This window comes from Lathyrus oleraceus, chromosome 7 (genome assembly GCF_024323335.1).
Source record: "Lathyrus oleraceus cultivar Zhongwan6 chromosome 7, CAAS_Psat_ZW6_1.0, whole genome shotgun sequence".
Classification (NCBI taxonomy): domain Eukaryota; kingdom Viridiplantae; phylum Streptophyta; class Magnoliopsida; order Fabales; family Fabaceae; genus Lathyrus; species Lathyrus oleraceus.
The window spans coordinates 36008624-36035553 of NC_066585.1; the positions used below are offsets into that span (position 1 = coordinate 36008624).

The following is a 26930-nucleotide window of genomic DNA, read 5'->3' on the forward strand; positions in this document are numbered from 1 at the left end:
ATACTTCATGTTTAGGTAGACTTTAATCCTTTAGAACTAATATTCACTTTAATTTGATATTTAATAGATTCCTTTGGTTTATGATCATATTGTAAATTGAAAATCCCATTTCAATTTAGGTGATGAATGTGTTGTATGTCTAATTTCATTTGCCATGATCACATGATAAATCTTTGATTATTTTGTCATTGATTAACCCATTACCATTCAAATCAATTTTAATCATGGTACATGTTTACATTTCATTTCATTCTCATTCGTTTGACTTACCTCATGCTAACCCATTTATTGCTTTGTGTTTCTGCATGTGACTTTGAGATTCAAGCTCACCCCCTAGCTAGACATGCTCCTAACCATTTTATTCTCATTCAATAGCTTTGTATTGTTTGAAGTACCATGCCTCTTGTATGTTTTAGGCATGATACATAGTTCAATAGTTTGTAATTTATATTTTCTTCTCATTCCTTTATGTTGTATTGTGTGGATCCATCCCCCCATTATGGGTTAAATGTTCCCCCCACCCCATAGTCATGTAATAACTTAGATTTATTGCTTTCTAGTTAGTTCACCATGCATGTTAAGAACCAAGATAAAATACAAAATGATAGACAAAGCATTTCAAAAGAAACAAAAGGTACTTGATTCAACGTCAAGTTGTTTTCCGAATATAACTCACACCATTGCAATGTGAATGTTTGATCCAACGTCAAGCATTCTCTATCTGTTCCATAATCAATTAGCCACATCCCTCCTCTATTCCTTTCTTAATCCCATTCTATCATCTCTTCCCCATTCTCTTCTCAACCTTATTCTATCTATCACCTTCATTCTTCACTCACACTTTTCATAATAAATTCAAACACTTGATCCAATGTCAAGTTCCTTTTTCAAAACCATTTTCATAACAATTTGGAATGCAAAATGGGGTGTACATGTTTGTACACAACATTCAAGTACTTGGGTTGTCGGCTGTACCTAGCCCGAGGACCCGACACTTGACTTTCCCCCTTAAAATATCTAATGATTCAAACAAGTTAGATCTAGGTGCTATGAGGGAGAAAAAGAGTAGTTAGGACTCCATGGTCCTCTTAATTCCCAAGTACTCTGATCGTTGACCGTACTTAGTCAATCGTCAGATACTTGTCGCCCTCTAAGTTCCAATGATTAGACTTTCCAAACTCTTTTCACAATTCAAATCTCTTTTTTGGATGAAAATGAATGCTTAGGAAAACATTATCCTCTAAACTCCCGAGTTATTGGACCATTGACTGTATCTAGCTAAGGGTCTGATGCTTGTCTCCGTACATAAAATCGACTCCAACAAATCAAATTATCTTTTGCCTTAGTGCACTCTATTCAAAACCTTTCAATAAGAACGTGTTACTTCCGTTCTACCAGAAACGAAGCTTAAGCCTCCATGTGCGAGCAAGTAATGTTTAACTGCTAGAGTACGAACGAAGCGTATCCACTTTACCACAAACAAGCAAATACTTTCCGCCCACATGACAGAGTATACAAGCAAGTGAACAGTAGCACACGAATGATAATAATGTTCAATAAAAACAACCAAACAAATACTCCATTTTTGAGCCGAACTACGAAGCTTTGATTTCCCTATTGCACGTATGGCGATACGTAGGCATGAGGGCCCAAATCCTTCGCGAGCACACTAAATTAAAACTTATTTTCTCCCCCACCTCACTCTCTCATCTCATTCCCGATAGCAAGCAACATACAGATAAACAAACATCCATACACATATGATATAAGCAAGTGGTTCCATGGAGTACCATGGATGTGAGGGGTGCTAATACCTTCCCCTTGCATAACTGACTTTTGAATCCGCTCTTGGTTGCGAGACAATTTCTCTCATTTGGGGTTTTATCTCTATTTTCCCTTTCCTTTGGAATAAATAAAATTCGGTGGCGACTCTGTATTTTTCGCGGCGCTTCACCGAACATCGGTTAAGGATGTATGTTGCAGTCGATGCAACTTCTCCCCATAATTATTTAGGTAGATGCTTGCTTTTCAACATACTTCTCACCATATTCACGATGGTTATGTTCTTCCTTTCAATATTTCCATTATGTTATGGAGTGTAGAGTGGCACCACCTTGTGCATAATCCTTTCTTTCTCACATAACTTGTCGAAGTCTTTCGACACATATTCTTCACCACCACCAGTCCTCAAAATCTCGAGCTTTCGACCACTTTGTCTTTCGACCATATATTTAAACTTGACAAATACCTCGATCACTTCACTTTTCTTCTTGATCAGGTAAGTTCATAGTTTTTACTAAAATCATTTGTGAATGTGACAAAGTATATGTTACCTCCAATCAAATCCACCTGGATAGGTCCACACACATCAGAGTATATGACTTTAAGGATTGCCTTTGACTTACTTCCTGCATCCTTCCTGAAGTTGTTCCTGTGCTATTTTGCTTGCACACATTCCTCACACATTTAATTTGGAATGTCGATTCCTGGTAAACTTGAAATCACATTTCTTCTCTTAAGATCTCTGATGTCTTTGAATTGAGATGGCCAAGTCTATAGTGCCATATCCATTCATCATTGCTAGTTGTAGTTGGAAGACACTTATGCTATATCATATTAAGTTTAATCCTAAAGGTTCTATTATGAGACATGAGAGCCTTCAAGATTAACCTTCCACCTAAGTCGAGAAATCTCATCCTTTTGTCTTTAATAGACAATTTGTAGTTCTTTTCGATCAACTGCCATATGCTAAGCAAATTACTTTTCTCGCCCGGTATGTATAGTATATTGGAAATTAATGACCTTTTGCCATCTTTCCTCATAATCAGAACATCATAAATACCTTCAGCTGCTAGAGTATTATCATTTGCAGATTTTACCATGTTCTTCATTGAGGGTTTTATGTTGACAAACCAAATTTTCCTACCAGTCATGTGTGATGAGCATCTTGAGTCCAAGTACCATTGGTCCTGAAATCTTTTTTCATCTCTTGTTATGACCATCAACAACATCTCTCCTTTTTCATGCTTTGCAAACTTTGCATCAGTTTCCTGATTCTTTTATTTTTCAGGATAATCACTTGAGTAAAGACCATACTTATGACAATTGAAACACTGAATATAACTTTTATAAGGTGTTTGACCACCACCTTTTCCTCTACCCGCAACACCATATTTTTAGTTGATATGGTATGAAGATTTTCTCTGATTCGACCAACCTCCTTCTTGTTGATTTCGACCAGCCAAATTGTTGTAACCTCCTCTATCTTTGTTGTCGAACACTTCCCTTTACCTATCTTTTCTCTTGTTGATTGGGCCTGCAAAGCCATATCACTATTTGACTTGCTTGCAACTCTTTCAATCATTCTTTATTCACGAGATTCAAGCGTCCCTTAAAGCTCTTCCTTTGTCAATGTTGAAAAATCTTTCGACTCTTCTATGTCTACTACCACGTGGTCAAACTTTAGAGTCAACGACCTCAAGATCTTTGCAACAACCAATCTTAATGTCAACACCTCTCCACATACCTTGATTTGATTCAGCCGTTTCGTAACCCTAGTGAAAAAATCATTTATGCTTTCATTGTCTTCCATCTGAAGCAATTCATACGTTCTTTTGCGAGTTTATAATCTCACCTCTTTCACCTTCTCAGCACCTCTAAACGATTTTTTTCCAGAATTTCCCATACTTCTTTCGTTGAATCAACATCACTCAGCTTTTCAAAATTATCAGAATCAACACATTGATGAATTATAAAGAGAGCTTTATAATCTTTCTTCTTCAATTCGTTGTGTGCAACCTTTTCTTCATCTGTTGCATTTTTTACGAGCGACGTCACTCCTTCCTTCGCAAGATCCCAAAGATCTCGACAACAGAAAATAACCTTCATCTGTTTACACATCCATTTACACTAATTCTCATAATTCCGACCCTTCAGAATTTGGAGACTCGTCGGAAAATATCCATTTGGATGATTCAATGCCATCGTGTTTTGCTTCCCGCGAATCACTTAGTCAGTGCTTTAGATACCAGATGTTTGAAATTCACCAAAACTTGCCGAGAATTTCGCTGCAATCTTGATAAACAAGATTCAATCGCATTAATCAAATTCTCTTTTGTTCTTCACTCTTCACTCGAGTGAACCAACTAACCTTGGTTGCAAGATGATTCTCACTGCACAATTGTTAATGGAAGAAGAAAAAAAATATGAAATTGAAGAAAGAAATTAGGGTTTAGGCAAAATAAGGGAAGAAGAAAAGATTTTATGCAAAACTTCTCTCTGCTTTCAAACTTGAATTTTATTATTTGCAACTGCAAGTTCAAGTTCTATTATAATGATACAAGTTACTCTCTATTTATAGATTTGAGTTTGCTTGCTCATTAAGCAAAGTGCAAAATACCTAATTATGTTAACACTACAAAATTAGACCTAGGTCGAAATTTTTCTCGAAGTACACTTACTTCTTCGATATTTTGACGACACAATATATTTCGACAACTTCCTTGCCTCTATCGAGCAGCCTGCTTCGACATAAGGAATTACAATTCAACAGATAAGGATTGTCAAAGACTTTATGGTTGTTATGATATTGAGAGTTAACTCACGTGAGGTGAAAATCTAATGTATATATGTATTTTCTCCGTGTCGTTAGTTCTTCCTTAAGTATCACGATATTGATATATTTATCGTCTCAGGGGTCTAAAATCGAGTTTCCATATAATGTAGGAACCACTCCAAAAATGGATGGGGGATTTCCCAAAATTTAGGAAATGTAGTTAAGTTCACGACTTCCTATGTAATGTTTGTTGATCCAATACATGTTTTACACCCAATCACATATTATGGATGGAGAAATTGGAGGTTCGGGCGACATATCCAAAAAAGGAGCGTCGTACGAAAACTCAAATCATTAAAAGAACGACTTGATGAGGACGATGTGCTAAATAATACCTCTCGCTCAGCCGATAGGTCCATTCTAATTATACAATTACAAATTAGCTTTCTTAAATTTGTCTCCATTTCATCTAATTTTAGGTCAATGAAGTGGTGAACGCAGAATAAACACCGTGTCGTTATCAAAAATATTTAATTTTTTAAACTTAGAAATAAACTTAATTAGATTTGATAAAAAAATAATAATTTATATTTTGATTAGTCGATTTAAACAAGATTCACTCTATTGAATGAAAATAAAATATAGTTAGTTAGGTTTCTCACCAAATATGCAAAGTCCATTATTACAACTACAAGAGTGTTGTTAGATTTATATTTTGGACGGAGCTTTCAATTTATCCACCCTCGTTTCCATCGACAAACACACCAATATACACATTCACACTCTTCCAAAACCCCATTCATTCAACACATTCCGATTCCATTGTTCCTTCATTCTTTCAATTCACAGGTAAATCTTCAACAACTCAATTCATCTTCATCTTCATCTTCATCCTCATTCTCTAATTCTTCTTCCTTCACTGGAATCACAGATACGAAAATGGAGGCAACAATGTCCGCGTGCAACTCTCTTACTTCACCGTCCTCCGTTCCCGTCGTCACAGTAACAATTTCTCAACAATTACTCTCATATATATCATCTATTAATCTTAATTCATCGCATTAGTTGATTAGTTACTTAATTAATTACTTAATTAACTTGATTCTGAATCGGATCCTAGGGTTTATTTGCGGCGAGAGGAGGATTCAACAAGAGTTTGCATTCTCAGTGTAGTTTCTTATCGGGATCGAACAAGGTGAAGTTTCCGAGCCAAATTACTCGACCTTGTAAGCAACGCCGAACACCTCATTCTGGTGCTCTTCGTGTGACTTGTCGTGAGCCAAAGATCTTGGTCGCGAATAGAGGCGAAATCGCTGTTCGTGTTATTCGTACTGCTCATGAATTAGGGATTCCTTGTGTTGCTGTTTATTCCACAATTGATAAGGATGCTCTTCATGTTAAAATGGCTGATGAAGCTGTTTGCATTGGTGAAGCTCCCAGTAGCCAATCGTAACTCACTCACTCACTCACACTCTCTTTTCAATTATTTCATTTCACTTTCTAATTACACACCATATTCGTACAAGATAGTAATTTTTATTATGTAAATTTTATTTTGAAATTTGAAATTTGAAATGCATTTTGCTAATGAAAATGTATTTTTTTTTGTCTCTTTTTGTGCAGGTATTTGCTGATTCCAAATGTTTTGGCTGCTGCTCATAGCCGCAAATGCACAATGTTGCATCCTGGATATGGTTTCCTTGCTGAGAATGCTGGGTTTGTTGACATGTGCATAGCACATGGAATTAATTTTATTGGGCCTGAAGTGAGTAGACTCTGCCTTTGTTTGGTTAATTTCTTGTCACTGCTCTAGTTAAGAGTTTTGGATTTTTACTTATTCGAATTCTCTCATTAAATTGTAAGACTAGCTTCTGTGTAAACTATCTTGAACCACATGAGTTTGATTGCCAATCAAATATCATCTCACTGCAATTAGTTATTAATGCATCACAGTGATGTTAGTTTTTAGACAATGTGATATTGTGTGATGAGGATGCTGTTTATCCACGACGACCACAGAAAACTAAATTTCTTGTTAGTAAGAAAGTATGAAATGACTAAAATTACTCTATTGTTAACCTGTATGCAGAAATATTGCTTGCAAAGCTATGTGATTTTCTGCTGTTTGTCTATTTAATATTGAAAAATGTTGGTTTCCAAGTGAAGGCCAGCTTTTATGCATCTCTACACTATATGCCTAGCTAAAGGGGCTTGAAAAGTTACTCCCTCCGTGTCATTTAAGTGTCATATTTGCAAAGGAAAAAAAATCCCAAAATAAGTGCCATTTCAACTTTTCAATGTAACATTAATTATTTTATTTCAAATTAGTTCTCTCTATTTTTTTTATTATGAGGATCACTCTCTAGTCATAATCATCATTTTGCATTTATGATAATAGTGAGTACACCAATTATTATTAAGGTTAATTTGGTAAAATTGTTATCATCTTTGTTTCGTTTATAATTCTTAGTTTGAGTGAAATAATGTAGTATGACCACAATGGGACGGAGAGAGTATCTGTTAGTTATCCCAAAATTTTATCCAAATTTAGTGTTTTAGTCTTAATGTTTTCTGTGTTAAATACATACTGCTTGTTTAGTTCATGAAGTTCTCTATATTTCTCCTTCAAATTATTTGGTAAAACTGAACATTTAGTCATGCCTTTCAGTCTAGCAGTATTCGGGTTATGGGTGACAAAGCAACTGCAAGAGAAACAATGAAGAAAGCAAATGTTCCTACTGTTCCAGGAAGTGATGGGCTTTTGCAGGTATAACATTAGACACTGGTGTGTTTAGCATCAAATAACTTCAATTAAAAGTTGGAAGTGAATTTCAGATTCCATGGCATCAGTTTAATTAAAAGAATTAATTTAACAGAGCACTGAAGAAGCTATCAGGCTGGCACACGAAATTGGTTTCCCTGTGATGATCAAGGTAGGTCGGCTTATTATTCTGTATCTGCAACTTTGTGCCTATTTGAAGCGAATTCCAATTTTTCTGTTTGACATTTGGTCGTGCTTAGATTATGCACTCTTACGTCCAAAAATGTGTGTGTGCGCGCGCGTCCTTCAGACTACAACCTACTACATTTTTGTCTTTCTATCCCTTAATCGATTTAGATATACATGGGATGTGGACCTTATTTGAAAATAAACTTATATAATGAAAAACTCAAAATTTCCATGGCCATATAAGTGAAGTATTGACCCTTGAAATGTGTCGATCATTTGGAATTTGGTAGAACTGAATAGTTTTTGTATTTATGCAGGCTACTCAACTTACTACCACAATTATATTATCATGTCTGTGATACATATAAAAGAATATGCATTAGTTTCTAATATAGTCTTTATGTTTCGAATATGTATTAGTTTCTAATATTGTCTTATGATTCGTTTGGCCGCTTACTTTAAACCAATTGAATGGGCAAGTTAAAGTTCCAGCGTAAGCTTTTCTTTTGCTAATTTATGTGAACTGACAAACATATGATGTTTCTCAGGCAACCGCAGGTGGTGGAGGACGAGGTATGCGTCTTGCTAATGTACCTGAGGAGTTTGTGAAGTTATTACAGGTGCTTTTTCTGCCGAACGGAAGTTCCACATATGTTATCTATATTATAAGTTGCAACTATTTATTTATCTGTTTATATGGAATAGCCATAGGAAAAAGATAAAAAGGGTAACCTTCGGACTAATATTATAAATTGCAACTATTTGTTTATCTGTTTATATGGAATAGCCATAGGAAAAAGACAAAAAGGGTAAACCTTCGGACTAATATAAATATCAAAGCCATAGCTATCAAATTTACCTATAATCAGATTAAAGCAAAAATCTTATTGAAGCAAGAAATGCTTATGCCTCAAGTCTTTCTTTTTTTCGATTTTATTTTCTAACTGAGTAACAGGTCAAGAGTTCTTAGTGATGTACCTGCGCCCAACAGGTGGAACAAGGTTTTTTTGCAGTTTGAGTGTAACAATAATTGCTATGTCACGAATATCTGTAGCAGAAGAAATTTTAGGGCCAAACCATCAGAGTGGATTCTGATGGAAGGGAGATGATATTATTGTGATCGCAAATAATTCTATAGTTTATTCCATTGATGGGGAACATATATGTGCTTTTTTGGTAAATGATTTCAATTTGATTTGTTTACAGCAAGCTAAGAGTGAGGCAGCTGCTGCGTTTGGAAATGATGGGGTTTATTTGGAGAAGTACGTTCAAAACCCAAGGCACATTGAGTTCCAGGTAATGTTATCCCTTTTTCTTTTTGAAATTTGCAATTTGACTGTAGTCCGGGGATTAGGAGAATCTTTGAGGGTATCTACGGAAATTGTGGATCCAAAGGAGACCTTCAATGTTGGGATTGCTCATGGACAAGATTGAACTTCTCATTAGTGCAATGATTGATTGCTTGCATAAAATGCAAATGTTCTGTGTCTTAAAAGCTCTGAAATAGAAGTTCATCTGTGCTCCTTGATTGCATTATTCAATTTGTTAACTAAATCTGTTCAATAATGAAAAAGATATAACTCAACTCCAAAAATCGCACACTGCTTTGTCCTATGAATTTTAATGGTTGCTTGCATTTATAAATGATAATATTGTGTCTAATTCATCTACATCTTTTTATATGGCTTGTAGGTTCTTGCTGATAAATATAATAATGTTGTTCACTTTGGAGAGCGTGATTGCAGTATCCAGGTGCTTTGAACTAGCATCCTCAATTTCTTATCTGTCTGTATCAATATTTAGTGTTTCAAAAGTAATTTATATTATCCGTACTAGTACTCATCTTGGTCATGTGACATTTAACAAAACTTGAAAATCTATATTCTATATACATGCAATATCTGACCTTAGTCAGTTGAAGATCCAAAATAAATATTACTATTTGACATATATGAGCAGTTTTTCTGACTGGAGTGTAAATGTTTTAATGATTCTTATTGTAAAAGATTAAAGTAATGTTTTTTGTTCCGATGCACTTCTGTTTTCACATTTATAGAGAAGGTAGTGCTTGTGCAGATAGGCTACCTGCTTTTGGTATTACCCTCCACGAGTTTATTTGGTGTAATTTAATCCCTCATTTCATTAATAAGGACTTTCGTTAGAAATAGGGAATCATCTTCCTAGCTTTAGGTTTTAGGTCTTTGTCCCCCAATGTTTTGTTTCTTTTCCTTTTATTAAATACTATTTGGTGTGTACTCTATTACTTGGGTCAGCAGTGCCAACCTAGTTGGGATGACCATCCCTTTCTGACACCACTCGTTTCTTTTCTGATTAAAAAAAATTGAGTTAATGTTTTTTGCTGTAACTGAAATTATTACACTTCATACTGATTATTTAAGAGTTTCTGTTCTATTTTGTTCTCTTCGGAGTTTCATGAGTGTAAGTAGTGCTGATATTGCCGGAAAATATAGGATAATGTGTCGAATATAATTAAAAAACCTTGAACTTCATTTATCATATGGTTTCTATTTTATTTAAAAAGTTTAGAGAAAGATCAAAAGGTGTTCTGATTATTTATTTTCCCATCTTGTAATAATATTACAAGAGATCCCACCTAACGTAATTGTTATGTTCACTGTGATTTTTGATACAGAGGCGTAATCAAAAACTGCTTGAAGAAGCGCCATCTCCCGCATTGACCCCAGAGTTACGGAAGGCAATGGGAGATGCAGCAGTTCAAGCTGCCGCATCTATCGGGTACATAGGTGTTGGAACGGTTGAGTTCCTTTTGGATGAAAGAGGTTCTTTTTACTTCATGGAGATGAACACTCGTATCCAGGTTGAAACTGATTTCTATAATACTTGTCTAGGAATTATAAATGTATGTGGATGTTAGTGCAGATTTGAGTACTATATAACCTTCCCTATACCTACTACTCCCTCCGTATTTTTAAGTCGTTTTGGACTTTTCACAAGTATTAAGAAAAATAACCATTGTTGTATGGGAAAGAGAAATTATGAAGGATTTTACAATATTGTCCTTCATTAATTGCACGGGAAAGATACAACAACATCAACTAAGCCTTATCCACTAAGTGGGGTCAGCTACACGGGAAAGACAAATTTAAATAATTGAAAGAAGAGATGATAATAAATACTCAAGGGTATAATAGGAAAAATAACATTAATGGTTCCTTGGTATTGCAAAACGACTTATATTTTGGTACAATTTTTTTCTCCAAAGCGACTTATAAAAAAAACAGAGGGAGTAATATTTTTTGCTTATATTCTGTCATTAGGATTAAAAAGTTCTTTAGATGTTCTTCTAATTGAATTTATTAAATTTAGTAGTAACATGACATATTTGTTTTAAGAAAACACATTAAAGAGATAGCATGTTCTTTTCAATAATATGCGGGTAGTTGGTTTGAGCATGGGTTAATAGGAGCCCATCATGCATATAGGTATGACTAATGAGTATAAGCATGAAAGTTGCTAACTTTGCTATGGATTTGGGGACAGTCTTGTTCATAATTGTGCATATGAGCATGTATACTCGAGTATAGTAATACCTTACTTACATCTTATCCATTGCCATCTTTATGCTTGTCTAATAAGATACCTAGAAGAGAAATTTTGGTACATCACACCACATGTTCAATTTTGTGAGTTGTGCTTATTACTTTTCATTACTTCATTATTTTGTTTTTGGGGGTGTGGTGTTGGTTTGGATCAGGTTGAACATCCCGTCACAGAAATGATTTCGTCCGTTGATTTGATAGAAGAGCAAATTCGTGTAGCTATGGGCGAGAGGCTTCGATACAAACAGGTACTAAAGGAGATATTTCCCTTGAAATTCTTTAGAATCTTTCTCTTATCATGGTTTTTCCTACAGGAGGATATTGTGCTAAGAGGACATTCTATTGAGTGCCGTATCAACGCAGAAGATGCTTTTAAGGGATTTAGACCAGGGCCAGGTATCTTGACGTATCAGATTCAGAGATGTATTTCTGTAAAAATGTGTAAAAAGATAAATACAATTGCATTCTACCAGCTTCCGCGGATGCAACATTTACCTGATACACAATACACAATAGATTACATATATACGTTAGGCAGTTTGGTCAATTGGCTTCTTTCTCTCATTTGAAAATGCTGTGCTAAGTGTTTGGATTTGATAATTTTCATTTGTTTTAAATTGAAATTTTATTAATTTATGGAATTTTCTCTCCTCAAACAACAGGTAAAATTACAGCATACTTGCCGTCTGGAGGTCCATTTGTCAGAATGGATAGCCATGTTTATCCTGATTATGTCGTTCCTCCAAGTTATGATTCCCTTCTTGGAAAGGTTTGCCAATTTGTCTCTTCATAACTTTTATCTGTCATCCTCATCTCAGTTGCTATACAGCATAATGCATCTCTTTATATTCCACATGAAAAGAAAATGCATATAAACTGTATATATATGAATATGGGTACTCAGTTGAATGAAATTAACATCAAATGCAAATATATAACTTTTTTCCTTGTCACTCAGATACTTTTAAGTTTGTTAATGAAGGTTGGTTTAGTTGGTAACGATTTGACTCATCTCTTTCAAAGACATGGGCTCAAATCCCGCTGCCGATGTGGGTACCTCAATAGTTGGTAATGTGTGAGCATATTTGTAAGCGTTGTTTCAGTCTTGAGACCCAGCCCTAGTGAGCTAATAAACAGAATTCAACTAAACTTTATTTATCAAAAAAGTTATTTCTAAGAGTGCATGGGCTTTCGGATATAAGCAATGATAGGTTATAAATATGGATGGACAAGACAATGTTTTATGGAAAATACACAGAATTCACGAGACCATTCTTAACAATTGAAGAACTTAAAGTACAAAGCAATAAAACTTAACAGACCTTAACTAAAAGTAGGAAGAACAAAACGATTGTTTGTGAGCAAGATCAAAACATAATGAACAACAAAACATTACCCTTAAAGGGATCAAATTGACATTTATACTCTTAAAAAAAGAATTTGAATTAACATTAGCCCCAAAACTCTAATAGCAGATGCAATAGCGGTTTGGGGTCACTATTTCGCCTTCATTAGCGGCCACAACAACTATTGATGACAGTGGCTCGTAGATCAAAACTTTTGCTATCTTAGAATCGTGGTTAGGCCTAAGAAAACTTTACAAAATTGGCTTGTTAGGTGTGGATTTCCCCCACTTAGAAGCTTATGTTCGGGCTATATATTCTCCGATATGAGACTTTTAACACCCCTCACGCCCAACACTATCCTGACTGGTGCATGGATATAAATGGTAGGTGGCTTGATAGAGGAGACATGAGAGCATGTGGCCTAACGGATCTTGAACCAAGCTCTGATACCATTTTAGAATTATGGTATAGCCTAACTCAAGCTTACAAAACCAACTTGTTAGTTGAGGATTGCCCCCCACTTATGTTTAGGCCATATATTGTCTGATCTAGGACTGTTTTCAATCTGATTGAACTTTGTATGGCCCTGTTTTCAATATGATTGAACCATGTAATCTTGGAAATCTTGGATATAAGCTCCACTTGACCATTTCGCACAAATTAAGAAAATTAGGTAGTACAATAGAATAAATTTGTCAACAATGTCTATTGATTTTCTCAACTTTCCTTTTAGTTAATGTTTTTGTTAGACAATGGCCCAAAAATATGGTAAATTAATTAGGGTATTTTTGTAAAATAATAAATTAGTGCATCTAGTAATTTGAAAGAGACTTATATTTAGCAACAAAACAAATCATTTTATTAAACAGGGCTTATGTTTAGAGACACAGGTAGTAAATCGATACTGTGATCCTTTTGGTATAAGATTTGCAATTAATCATTTGTATAAAGCAAGAGTCACTACCCGGTCAAAGATTAGGCTTGTAGTATTTCTTGAGTACGACAACATTGAATTTATGTCTTTGTTGTTGTCCTATACAATTCAAGTGGAAATAATGAATGGATGCAAGGAGAAAAGGTTGAGGGGTTCAATTCAAAGTATTTAATAAATATGACCTAATGTATTGCACATATGGCTTTCACACTTTCACTTCATTATATTTAAAAAAAGATCTAATGTATACTACTCACTGTATCCCAAGATATTATGTTGTGAGAAAGATTTGGATGCAATAAATCAACCACCTGTGGAATGCACTTTTTTCAACTGAACTCTTCCTCATGTCTTGATTTCGCGAACATTTTGCAGCTGATTGTATGGGCTCCGACTAGAGAAAAAGCAATTGAACGTATGAAAAGGGCACTCGATGACACGATTATCACAGGTGAAGTAGTCTGATTTTTATTATTGTGATAATCCTTTAGATATATGTACTTGCTGTAAGTTGATTGCATGCCTGAAGCCAAGGAAACTGATATAAGTCAAATGTTTTTCCTTCCCACCTTGTTCATACACTTTGCAAAAAGAACAAAACAAAGGAGTTTGTTTAAAGAATCAAATCCTCTGCAGTTTGAAGCGAACTGCAGGAGATGCAGGATCTTATGGTTCAAGTCAAACTGAATTTAGCCATTTTGTTTATGATATTAGAAGTCTCAAGGGTCTACAGTTTTAAATCATTCTGTTTTGAAAAAGACTGCTGATGATCTTGATCCTTGGCTTACACTTTCTATAATGATGTTAACACTTAAAATTTTGTTGCAGGAGTTCCTACAACTATTGATTATCATAAACTTATCCTTGACATAGAGGTCGGTGCATTATTATTTTTTGGTTGACTTGTATCCTTTAACATTATATGATGTCCATCAGAACTCAGAAGGAAATCAACTAATGTATGCAAATCATTATTGTATTACAGGATTTCAAAAATGGCAAGGTTGATACTGCTTTTATTCCAAAACACCTGGATGAGTTGGCTGTGGTAAGAATCTAATATAGTGCTGATAGTATTTGTGTCACCTAGCAACGATGACTTTCAAAATTATGTCTCTGTTGGAAATTTTTTGATAGGAAAACAAACACGAACATGCCTTTGAAACCATAATCCAGGATCTTTCAATACTATCATGATTCTTTTCTTGTGTACTGAAAATAGAGTTGAAATCCAATGTTCTAGCCAAAAGACCTCTTCTGAAACTATGAGAAATTTTTAAAAGCTTCTAACACTCTTTTCAACAATTCCTCTCTTGTTGGACAAAACTCATGTAATGGTGTGACCTGCATCAATTCCACCCATCACATGAGAGAGTGTTGAAAAGAGTATTAGAATTGGTGATGCTCGCAACACTTTTCTTTTTTATTTTGTTTGATTTTGTAAATATCTGTTGTCCATATCAAATGCAGCCCCCACAGGCGAAGATGGTATTAGTTAACAAGGTGACAGATCTTAACAATGCGACAGATCTTAACAATGCGACAGAACCAGCTGCCTTGACTGCCTGATGGATATGACTATATGATGCCATCCCTATAAGGATTTTGCATTGTTGTAATCAATATGTAGTCCGTGCGCGTGCTTGTGAAAGTTCTAATGAAATTTTGATAACGAGTCTCCCACAATTATCTGATCAATAATTATATTGTAAAATGAATTAACTATTTTATGTTTGATTGATCCGTAAAAGCATTAGTGCAAGGTTATGGGATTTTACAATTGTTTTTTAGAGGATCTGTCTCATTTCATGTTTGTAATTCTTGTATTAAGAACACAATTTTAGATAGTAATAAACTACATCATATTTATTACTAGTTTACAACCAAAAGTGTACATGTTTTATTTGTTGATTCTGCTTAAAACCAGCAAGTCTTGTCCAAAAGATTTGACCATTAGCATATGTGCAAAGACGAGATAAGTATCAAGTTTTAAGCAACAAGTACCCATTTGTGAATAAAATAATTTGCTAAATACAATTGAACAGTTGCATTTACATTAATTTCTGTTGTATTGTCAATCACAAAGTAACCCAAAAACTGACTTTGAAGTGGATGCCTTTTGCAATGTTATGCCATCATGCAGCTTTGTTGCTGCATCTTGAAACACGTTTTATGCATCACAGTGTTGAAAGGAAAGGGAGAAGAAGCATTACTATTTACTCTGGACTGCAGAATTTACATTTTTCCCACTAGATGAACTTCAACGGCTTTCATATCCAGACATTCCAGACATTGACTGGGAATCACTCATTGAGTCCTACAGAAGAAAATATGATTACCTATAAGCAAAACAGATCAATGTTTTGGGATGGTTATGAATTACTAAATGTGAATGTAACTCACTTGACTTGTTGAGGACAATGTGGATCGCGAATAATTATTATTTCTTTGATTGATTCCTCCACCACCACCAAACATCATCATCATAGGCATGTTTTCATCAGCAAAATCTCTGAGTTTGCTAAGCTCCGGCAAAATAACTTTCCCAAGATCAGGTCTATCTTTTCTTCTCATTTCAGCACACTGAAGAGCAAGCTTGGCAAAATGCATAGCATGTTCAATTGGCCAATCTTCAACAGCAGGATCAAGCATCTCACCAAAAGTACCTCTCTCAATAGATTTTGCAACATGGTGACTCAAACCCATTGGTGGCTTTGCTGTTATCATCTGCAGAAGCATGATACCAAGTGAGTAAATATCAGACTTTGTTCCCAGCATGCCCGTTTGCTGGTACTCCGGATCAATGTAACAGAAAGTTCCAGCAGTTGTTGTCATGCGATACTGTGTCACCGTGTCTGCAACTGAAGGAGGGACAAGCCTTGCCAAACCTACATCACTAATCTTGCTCACATAGTTCCGGTCCAGCAAAATATTTCCTGGTTTTAAGTCACGGTGCACCAATGGTTCTGGTTTTGTCTGGTGAAGGAAAAGTAGCCCAGTGGCAATCTCTGCAGCAATTCGGAATCTTAGCTGCCATGGTAGAGCTGGTGATTTACTATTATTTCTCCTAAAGAGACAATCATCCAAGCTTCCGTTACTCATGTGCTCATACACTAGGCAACCAAACTCCGGACACGCTCCAAGGAGAAGAACCATGTTTGGATGCCTTATGCTACTCAGAACTTCAATCTGCATGAATCAAATGTCAAACCATAAGAATCAGTTCGATTCAATAATCTGCAATTCAATTCAGTAATTTGCATACCTCTTGTTGAAACTGCGACCGTCCTTGAGCTGCATCGGGTTTCAACACTTTTATAGCAACTGCAGTGTGATCTAGTTCAGCCCTATAGACTGGTCCATAACCTCCTTCACCGATCTTCAGCGAGTTTGAAAAGTATTTTGTTGCTTCTTCTATTTCCTCAATACTGTATCTTCGGTACCTAGCCGGACTGTGTAAGAAACTGTCTCCTCCCGTGTTAGCTTTCATTTCTGCACTCACTCTTTTCTGCACTTCCAACTCTGCGATTCTTCTACTTGCTTCTGCTGCCTCCATCGCAACTTTACTTTTCACTCTCTCTTTCTCAGCTACTGCCAATGCTGTTTCTTCCGATAATTTCGACTCTTCGACTTTCCTTTGTTCGTCAGATTTCCAACGCTGAAGTTCCATTGCCTGCAGGAGAATAACTTAGTTGTCTGTTTCGTAAATCTGCGGAGTAAATTAAAATCCGCCAAGTACCTTTTGTTTAGCTGTCAACGCTTCCTTGCAAGCTGTACTATACATTTCCATTGTTTGCTTCAGCTCTAACCTCAATCTTCTCATTTCAGCTTCTACTTCATCCTATAATTTCGAAACACGCATTTAGTAAACTCTATCTTCCTCGGCACACACGACAAAAATAGGTCTGTGATCGCAATATGAACGATTGATAGGTTAGACGTAGAATAAGCTTACCGAACTTGATATCCTTCGTTGCGGTGACATGGACATTCCACTGTCTTGTGAACAGAATGAATAGTCATTCTGATCAATCGACTTAGCACCCGAGAAAGACGAACCGAAGCTTCTAATATCATAATCCGAGGCTCCTGAAAGCCGAGGCGTCATTCCACTTCCAGAGTCCATTTCTTCGTACAACGAAGGGAACATCCTATCAACACTTGGCCTTCCACTGCTCACGAATGAGATATCGGAGTCAATGACCGTAGACTCGTACGGTCTGTGAGTTGGTCTTGTGCCTCTAGTGAATGGCGATCTGTCCACAAAATCAAGTTAGTCTTCTCATTAACCATTTCTCATGTACAATTCTATCGTAAGGATTCGTAAGTTACTTACTTGATTTCATCTTCTTCGTCTTGAAGGCGTGAAAGTAACGTTGGCTTCTCTGCTGTTGCTGTAAATAAATAGTGTTTTATGAGAAACATTAAGAAAAAGCAAAAATAACAAAAGCAAAATTAGTAGATGAGTTTCATGTCACAAACAAACATCGAAAGAGAAATTCGCATACGTCGTGGCGGGTGGTTTCGCATTAACTGTTGTACATCGAATTTATCAGGACTTTGCTGCAGCTGTTGTGACATCTGCATAGCATTGTTACGCACTACGGCTTTCGCTGTTAAAGGACTAGTAGCGGTTTTCACAGACGAGATTTTTCCTTTGGAAATAATGTACACCGTGCAAAATGGAGGCGCTCCTTTCGACACGAGACTAGGAACATCAGTTGTCCTAAATCTTCTGTCATGAATTAGAATTCATACAAAATCGAATTATGTTATACTCTCGCACAATAAAACAAAGTTCAAAATCTTTATTTCCTTGTAAAGATCGATCAAGCATGGTTGAAATAAACATTTACCTTACAAGACCATTCCTTGATGGTGATCCAAGAACAAGAAGCTCAATGGAATATGTCGTAATACCTTCCATTATAGCCTTAGATACATCCAAGTCTTCCAACAAGATTTCTTTGCACAATATCTGTCATAGATAAAGAACAAAAAACATGAGACACATATCTATCTTCGGCCAAAAGCCAAAAGCCAGAGACTAATCCATAGAGTCGGTCTCGGGGCCGTCTTTGAGGGTCTGCAAGGCGGGCTACCGCACAGACTCCAAATTTGACATGTTAAAACATATTTGTCCCAGTTAAATTGGAAAAATAGGACCCCTATTTGTTTTACCCCAGATAGACCAAGGCTAACCTATGCCAGGCCTCCGAAAACTTAAGACGACCCTGGTGGTCGGTGTGATTACATGATTTATTAGAACTTACATTCTTTCTATTGCAGAAGACACGAAACGAAGCGAAAAGCTCTTTCGATTCGTTATCCATTTGTTGCATGTAAGCTCTAGCAACATCATCATTGACATCAACAGCTATAAGGTTTCCATCTGCATAAACTCATGAATCATTCATCCAATATATGATATAATGAAAAAAGATGTTAACGCCATGGATAGAAAAATTTACTTGTTGTAGGAAGTGAAGAAGCTCTTTGTCTAACATGAAGTAACAAAAGATGTTGATCTTTAGGAAGAAGATTATCAACAGCCCATTTAGCAGCATATTGGCTTGTTTTGTTGTTTTCAATGGCTACTGCAACAACACGTCCTGCACCTAGCTTCTTCTCTTGAATGATTCTTGACATTTTCTTATCTTAATAATCAATTTAATTTTTCAACAATGATGAATTGAATTGAAATTTGAATGAATGAATGAATGAATGAATGAAATTGTGTTTGTGAAATGAACTAGAATCAGTTGTAAGTTTATTGATTTTTTGTAGCTTTTCTTAGCTCAGAGACAGAACATATGAATAGACAATTTGTAAGTGTAGAAAAAACAGACAAATACAACGTTGTTAATAAGTGTTTTGTAGCTATTTTAAGAAATATTTTGTAACTATAAGTTAGTATTTTGTTAATATTTTCTAAATTTAGTGAATAATGACGCGTTGTATATTTTCAATGAAACATATTGCTGTAATCTAGGAAGGTTGATACTAACAGCACCTATAATTAGCTAACTAAAATATAGTATTTTATTAAATTAATTATTCATATGTTTTGCTATATTTTATTTTATAAAAATTGTTTTTTTTTATAATTATTTTCTATAGATCATATAAAATAAAATAAAACAATATTTGTTGCAAATTCATTTATATATTTTTTCCTAATGTATATTTATAAATTTAAATATTGATTTTTTTAGTGTAGTGTTTTGAAAAGTCCAGCATAACTCTATAGTAAAATTTAAATTTGGAAAATATGATAAGATGATAGCACCGAGTTATCATTGCATAATGGTGTGACTGAAAAAAACTATGAATTAAATTATACCGAAAATAATAAATAATATTGTTTAATACAATATATTTTACAAGAAAAATCATATATCATTTTATTTTTTTAAAATTCAGTTAAAATAGTATTATTGTTAATTGTTTCAAGAATGTATCTTTCCATAAAAGTTATAAGACTAATTATTCATTTTTCTACCTAACTAACTCTTCACAAATTTCATAGCAAAAAATATATGTTTCACACTTGCAATTGCAACGGATAGGATCCGTCCAATCATCTCGGAGACTACGTTCTAATTTTAAAATATACAATTATAATAATTAAAAAAAATTTTATATCAAAAATATAATTATGTATTAATAAAAAATTAATTTAATTATAATTATTTTGAGTTTTGGCCGACCTTAATTTTTGTCTGTATTGAGTTTTTATCATAATTTTTTTTAATTATTGAATTTTTTAATAATATTTTATTTATTTTTATTAATATTTATAAAAAAAGATAAAAATTGTAAATTTTGGAGGCCCCTTAAAACTTGGGGCCCTGTGCTGCAGCACTTGCTGCGCTTGCACAGGGTCGGGCCTGACAACTGATAAGACTAAAGCCAATTTGAAAAGCTTATAAACCATATAAAATGTGTTGGAAAAATTTACCTCGTACCCCTACAATTGTACCCATACACCTACAAATATTTTTTTTGACCAAAATACCCTCATATAAATATGGTATATTTTTCAGAAATGGAAGTTTTTTCCATTTGCGCTTAAAGACTTCCGGAAGAGAAATTCTGGCATTGTAAACCGGAACACTAAGAGTAAGTCTTCCGGTTCACAAATTGTATACCACAACACTTATCCAAAGTCTTCCGGTTCGCTGCATTTTTGGGGCATTGAAACGGAAGTCTTTTAGAAAGTCTTCCGGTTTGGTTAGCTGTGTACCGAAACTCTTTCTTAAAGACTTCCGGTTTGGATGAACTAAACCAGAACTCTTTTAAGAAGTGTTCCGGTAGTCAACCTTGTTTTTCTACACATCGGAACTCTTCTTTAAAGTGTTCTGGTGCATTTTTTTTAATTTTTTTTTTTTTTTTTTTTTTTTTTAATAATTTTGTTATAATATTTTTTTTGTAGTGGTTCGAAGACGAGGGCAGATGGTAGGATTCCAGACCGCAGTTTAGGCCGGGGCGCATCTTCATCTGCAGTAGAGTCGGCTGGATATCCAGAATATTTTTTTGTAGTGGTTTGAAGACGAGGTGCAGATGGTAGGATTCCAGACCGCAGTTTAGACCGGGGCGCATCTTCATCTGCAGCAGAGCCGGCTGGATATCCAGAAGGGCCGTACGATACGTCTCTTTTGGTGAAGTACGAGCATCATGTTGCTCGCCATTTATGGTTTGTTGAGGTAAATAAACGGGATATATTTGAAAATGAATAATATTTGAATATTTTATATTGTGTTTTCTAATATGTGTTTTAATTGTTTTTAGGAAAGAGGTGTCGCAACGCGAAAAACAACCGGCGGAAAATACAGAGCCGCCACCGACGTTATTCATCCTATGACGGAAAGGGAGCGCAGGACTAACCTAAGAAAGAGAAAGGAACGGTCTTACGACCAGAGATTACAAGGTACGGGAGTCGGTTACGCAAGGGGAAGGTGTTAGCACCCCTCACGTCCGCCGTACTCGACGGGATCCACGCTCAAAAGATAGCTCAAAGGATAGGAAAAGGTTGCTGCTAAACTGCTTAAAGAAATTGCACAAACTGGAACAATAAACAGGTGGGGAAGAGAAAGAAAACGGAGGAAGTGGACTCGGCAGGATGTCGCATCCTGGGCCTACGTAGTTTGTCAGAAACAAACATCAGAGTCAACGTAGTTCGGGGAAGGGAGACATGCTCGCTAGGACATCGTATCCTATGCCTACGTATCTTCTCTATCTAGAGGAGAATCAGAGCACTCGTAGCTCGGCTAACGCACGCCGAAACAAGACACCAAAAAGAGACGCTGAGACGTCAAAAGAAACACCCAAAAGGAAACAGAATGCCAATATATGGACTTACACCCGACTCCTAACAATAACCAACGAACAGGAAATAGAATGCCAATGTCATACCCTAAATTTTACCCTGAGTTTTTCACTCACATCAGCATAGCATAAATCAATCCATTTTATCATGTATTTCATCAATTAAAAGCATTCATCAGGATTTAGGTGAAAAGTCAGGAGTTCAGGCGTTTTATCTAATCTTGATGATATTCATTCATTCATCTGTTGATTGAGAGGTCAAAAGATTTGAGTTCTCAAATCTCAGTGCATCATTCATTTAGTTGCATCTTGTTTTAGAGGTTCAGAGGGTGACAATCAAGAGTATTGTCATCATCTGGATCTTTGTAGAGTTTTGTTCATATTTGAGAATCAGAAGTAAATGGTCCAAGAGAGATTCATTTGCATCTAATTGTCCATCCATGGTTATTCAGTCATTAATTCAATGCATTTAAAAGTTGTTTGCATTTTATACTTGTCACAACATGCATTTTGTTTCGTATAACACTTAAAATGTCGCTCGAATTAATTTTTCGGATCTACAGACAGACCGGTCAAATCGTTTCTCAACTGTACGTCGATATATCAGGCGGAAAATTTCAAAATTGAGCTTGCAGACGTCAGTTTTATTAATCTACGATTTGTGTATTTTAATTTGGCATGCTCGTTTTTTTTTACTACTTTTTCAATCGCATTTTAATCAGTTTGAGCCTTTTAACCGGTCGATTTTTATTTCAAAATTTGATCGAAACCTGTATGTTTTTGAGAAGTTTATTTCACATTGATAAGTTTGATGCATTCAATTTATTTTTTGGGGCATTTTTTTGCCCGATTTTTATTTATTTTTTATCCGATTATTTTTTATTCTTAACCAAAATGTCGTTGGAATTAATTAGATTTTTCCAAATTTTTATTTTTATTTTATTTTGCATTTTCGATTTTTATTTTAAATTATTAATATTTTAGTTTTTTTAGTTTTTAAAGAAAAATTAATTTAAGAAAAAAATCAAAAAAATATCTTTTGATCCCCCACTCAATTGTTACCATGTGGCTCCCTTTTTTCTGTCGTCCACATAAGGCCACGTTTCCCCTTCTCATACCATAAATATCTTTATCTCTCATGGTAAGAAAAGAAGGATTAAAGGGTTTTAAAAAAAGCTTGTTTCAGGATCTGCTTTTTCTACTGTATTCATTGTCATTTTCACTTTCTAAAGAGAAAAACAACACACATCAGCACCATGTTGGAAATGAAAGAAAGGAGCCACTGAGTTTCATCTGCGTGACACCATCCACACCATCCTCCGCGCGACCACCACCCTCGTGCCACCATGTTCTTCGCCGTTTGTAATCGGTAACTCACCTTCTCTTAGCAAACTCCATCGAACATCAAACGTTAAACATCAACAACAAAATTTCTACCGTCGACTGCCGCTACGAAACCGTAAACAACCGCGTGGCTACTCATCGTCATTACCACCGTCGGTAACTTCTTCACCTTGTTTTCTTTTTTTAAGTTGTGTTGTTGTATGTTCATTTTAAAAGTTTGTTCGGTTGAATTAATATATATATTAATAAGTTTGTTTGGTTTGAGTTATATATATAATGTTTCAATTGAGATTGTTATGCATAGATATATAATGTTTCCTTTGAATTTTATATATATGGATATGCATTATTTAAGTTTGACATTTTACATGTGCATAATTTTTTATTTTTCAGTCTAAGTTATTGTATATATACATCCATGTTTCGGTTGGAGTTTTTATATATGTGTTCCTCTTTATATATTCAGTTGAGTTTTTATTTTATATATATATATATATATATATATATATATATATATATATATATATATATATATATATATATATATATATATATATATATATATATATATATATGAAACTTTAGATAATATATATATATATATATATATATATATTCATATATATATATATATATATATATATATATATATATATATATATATATATATATATATATATATATATATATATATATATATATATATATATATATATATATATATATATATATATATGCTATTGTTAGTTTCATGTTTTATATGTAGATAATATATATGATTCATTTTTAGTGAACGTTTTAAATATGTATATATAGATGCTATTGTTAGTTTTATACTATCAGTAAAGTTTCATATATATATATATATATATATTTACTGTGCAATTACATACATGTATATACTTTTAGAGTTTCATATATAGGTGTATATATATCATGGGTGTTAACATTGTTTCTTTATCATGTTCAAAATTATTTATTATTTATTTATTTATTCATTTATTTTTAATTTTATGAATTGTAAAGGTTATATAGATAGGGTACATTGGTTTTTGGATCCTCTTTTCTTATATTGACTTATACCCCATGTTATGATGTACTTTCTCTTATGATTAATATTTTATTTTTATTTTTGATTAGTTTTATTATTTTATTAATAATTGATTAATATTTATTATTTGATTAAGATGATTGTAATTTAATTAATTATTTGCTTGATTTCTAAATGGATTTGAGTTGATTATTTGTTTATTTGATTTTAATGCATTTATATTAATTAGGTAATCCATGTCATATCACACATGTAAATAATTTTATTACCCCCGCCACATCCAAATTATTTTCATAAAGTCAGCTTCTGACACTTGATCCAACGTCAAGTCGTCCACCTGTTTTTAAAATCTTTTCACAATAAAAATGGAAGAAACTGATTAAGTTTAGACTTTCTCTGTTTCGAATGTTAGGATACTGCTGTAGAGCTCAATGTTCAAACATTCGTCTTCCATATTAAAAATACAATAATTACTAGAATTAGGTCATTTCTCTTATAGAAGAAAAAGATTGATTGGGTATCGACCTTCTCTTTCCCGATTATTTGGACACTGCTGTAGAGCTCTCTGTCTGACTAATCGTCTTCCGTTAATGAACTTTGACCTAATTTGCCACATATTTTCGTAATAAAATTTTGGATGAAAAGAGGGTGATTGGGCTTAGGCCTCTTCCTTTTCGGGCATTCGAGTACTGCAGTAGAGCTCCCTGCTTGGATGCCTGTCTCCGCTTAAAATCAACTCAAACTCATCAAACCTATTTTCCGCCCTCGTGCGACCCCGAAAATATTTTCAGAAAAGAGTATGCAACATCTAATTTGATGTGAAACAAACAAAGACTTCAGCCTCCAAGAGTGAGCAGCAAGTAAAGGTTTAATCGCTCAAATGTGATTCAAGCATCACTCTCTTTAAAAGTAATCCACCCAGTAGTTCTCTTTGGGTAGAACTACGTATGCCTTGAGTTCTTCATAGCACCTGGAGATACGTAGGAGCAGGATTGCGAAATCTTGTCAGGCACATTAATATTAAAACACCCCTAAGTCTTTCCTTTCTTTATTTCTATTTCCTCACCTGATAAATAGAAGATCGCAAACGATATCACGCTAACACTCTAACACGAAACTAACTAGATGGGTCCCATCGAGTATGATGGATGTGAGGGGTACTAATACCTTCCCCTTGCATAACCGACTCCCGAACCCGATTTGGTTGCGACGACCATTTCTTTTTGATTTTTGTGGGTTTTATCGATATTTACCCTTTTCCTCTTTGGGAATAAATAAAGTTCGGTGGCGGCTCTGTTTTATTTATATTTCGAGCGTTCCCTACGCTCGGGTATTTTTCGCGCCGCGACAGCTGGCGACTCTGCTGGGGAGATAAGTTCTCCTAAGTGAGTCAACCCTAATTTAGTTTGTTTTGTGTTTGAGTTTTTGCTTTTATCTGTTTGTTTGCTTCTTATCTATTTTATCTATATATGCCTTTATTATCTGTATTTCCAATTACTGTATTATTGATATTTGGTATCATTGGAACTTTTTGGACTATTGGCATTTGTGTGAGGAAAAGCTTTATACCCGAGCTATGAGAAAAACTTAAGTTAGGATGGTGGTTGTGTAGTATTGACCTGCGAGACATCGAACTCGTTAGGTTGATGCGAGAACCCCACTCAGATGAGATCCCTTGAAAGTATTACTGTCTTACGATTAGTCGTTTTGGCGGTGATACTTTTAACCTCGATCTATGATTCTGAGGACCTTTTGTAGAACCCTGAACCTATGGCTTTTAGGACCGATGGTTGTGTAGTGTTAACCTATGAGACTTAGGACTCGTTGGGTTAATACGAAGACTTCACTCAGAATAGATCATTTTTGAGGATATTGTTGTCTTACGAGTAGTCGTTTTGACGATAATATTGTCAGGTGTGATCCATGACTCTGGGAACCGTGTCTAGAACCGTGGAGTCGATGGTTGTTTAGTATTGACCTACGAGACTTAGGACTCGTTGGGTTAATATAAAGGCCTAACCTAGAATAGATCCTTTTTAAGATATTATTGTCTTACGATTAGTCGTTCTGACGATAATATTCTTGAATTGGGTTCATGACTCTAGGAACCTTTTAAACCCTAGAGCCTACCTATTTGGTTTTCCTATTCCTGGAACCTTTCCTCCATGAAGTAATTTATCAGAATGTTCCAATGATCACCTACCCAACTGTACATACATAAACATAAAACATTTCATAATCATAACACATATGACATGTGCATATTTTCAAGGGACCTAAAGACTCGTTTGATTGCAGGCATTCAGAAGACATGGGTAGCAATCAAAAAAGTACTTATTCATTTAAGTTCAGGAATCCAAAGCTAGGATTGATTAAGGGGTTGATCTCAGATGTGAAAAAAATCAGAAGGAACAACTTTTGTGTTAAGTATGGTGACCTGTTGACTATCATGAACACCGAGGTGGATGCTTGGGCCATTTTCACTTTGGCACAATTCTATGATTCTCCCTTGCGGTGTTTCACATTGCAGGACTTCCAGTTGGCGCCAACGCTGGAAGAGTTCTCACATATAGCAAACATTAGTATCAAGGATGAAATCCCTTACACCGGTCTAGGGGAATTTCCTACACATCAACAAATAGGTTCATCTATACATCTAGATAAAGCGGAAGTAAAAGCTAATCTTGGACCAAAAGGAGACACTTTGGGCTTCACTTTGAAGTTCTTAGTGGGAAAAGCTTTAGATTTCAAAAGTAAAGAAGATTGGGTCGCTTTCAATGCTGTGTTAGCCTTGATACTCTATGGGATTGTCTTGTTCCTGAACATTGATGACTTCGTGGA

At 34.9% G+C, this 26930-nt stretch overlaps 2 protein-coding genes across 4 annotated transcripts; one reads left to right on the plus strand and one right to left on the minus strand.

Annotated features, from left to right (window-relative positions):
• The first annotated feature begins 5195 nt into the window (after positions 1–5195).
• LOC127100461 (biotin carboxylase 1, chloroplastic) lies at positions 5196–15241 on the plus strand. 2 transcript variants are annotated; one of them, XM_051037665.1, is made up of 17 exons: positions 5196–5404; positions 5487–5557; positions 5676–6004; positions 6179–6320; positions 7224–7322; positions 7432–7488; positions 8054–8125; positions 8712–8801; positions 9198–9257; positions 10159–10344; positions 11242–11334; positions 11401–11482; positions 11749–11855; positions 13742–13817; positions 14195–14241; positions 14352–14414; positions 14837–15241. In XM_051037665.1, the coding sequence occupies exons 2-17, from the start codon at positions 5495–5497 to the stop codon at positions 14933–14935; spliced, it is 1665 nt and encodes a 554-aa protein (XP_050893622.1). In that variant the 5' UTR covers positions 5196–5404; positions 5487–5494; the 3' UTR covers positions 14936–15241. The 2 variants fall into 2 exon arrangements, with proteins under 2 accessions (XP_050893622.1, XP_050893621.1); XM_051037664.1 differs by having other exon boundaries at positions 11242–11482.
• Positions 15242–15348: 107 nt separating this feature from the next.
• On the minus strand, positions 15349–19148 carry LOC127100460 (U-box domain-containing protein 35). Of its 2 annotated transcripts, none has more exons than XM_051037663.1 (10): positions 18838–19148; positions 18640–18758; positions 18223–18344; positions 17875–18098; positions 17703–17760; positions 17322–17622; positions 17106–17207; positions 16632–17039; positions 15770–16555; positions 15349–15683 (listed from the first exon to the last, which is right to left on the minus strand). In XM_051037663.1, the coding sequence occupies exons 1-10, from the start codon at positions 19013–19015 to the stop codon at positions 15627–15629; spliced, it is 2355 nt and encodes a 784-aa protein (XP_050893620.1). In that variant the 5' UTR covers positions 19016–19148; the 3' UTR covers positions 15349–15626. The 2 variants fall into 2 exon arrangements, with proteins under 2 accessions (XP_050893620.1, XP_050893619.1); XM_051037662.1 differs by having other exon boundaries at positions 17875–18101; positions 18838–19147.
• Positions 19149–26930: the final 7782 nt, after the last annotated feature.

What these genes read in the sequence shown, in the direction of transcription:
- LOC127100461 (XM_051037664.1), top strand. Translation starts at nt 5,495, where the DNA reads ATGGAGGCAACAATGTCCGCGTGCAACTCTCTTACTTCACCGTCCTCC. An exon ending in GAAGCTCCCAGTAGCCAATC is followed by an intron (nt 6,005 to 6,178) that starts GTAACTCACTCA and finishes CTTTTTGTGCAG; the next exon opens with GTATTTGCTGATTCCAAATG. An exon ending in ACCTGGATGAGTTGGCTGTG is followed by an intron (nt 14,415 to 14,836) that starts GTAAGAATCTAA and finishes TATCAAATGCAG; the next exon opens with CCCCCACAGGCGAAGATGGT.
- LOC127100460 (XM_051037662.1), bottom strand. Translation starts at nt 19,015, where the DNA reads ATGTCAAGAATCATTCAAGAGAAGAAGCTAGGTGCAGGACGTGTTGTT. An exon ending in TCTTCTGCAATAGAAAGAAT is followed by an intron (nt 18,345 to 18,639) that starts GTAAGTTCTAAT and finishes TATCTATGACAG; the next exon opens with ATATTGTGCAAAGAAATCTT. An exon ending in CGTTGACAGCTAAACAAAAG is followed by an intron (nt 17,040 to 17,105) that starts GTACTTGGCGGA and finishes ATTCTCCTGCAG; the next exon opens with GCAATGGAACTTCAGCGTTG.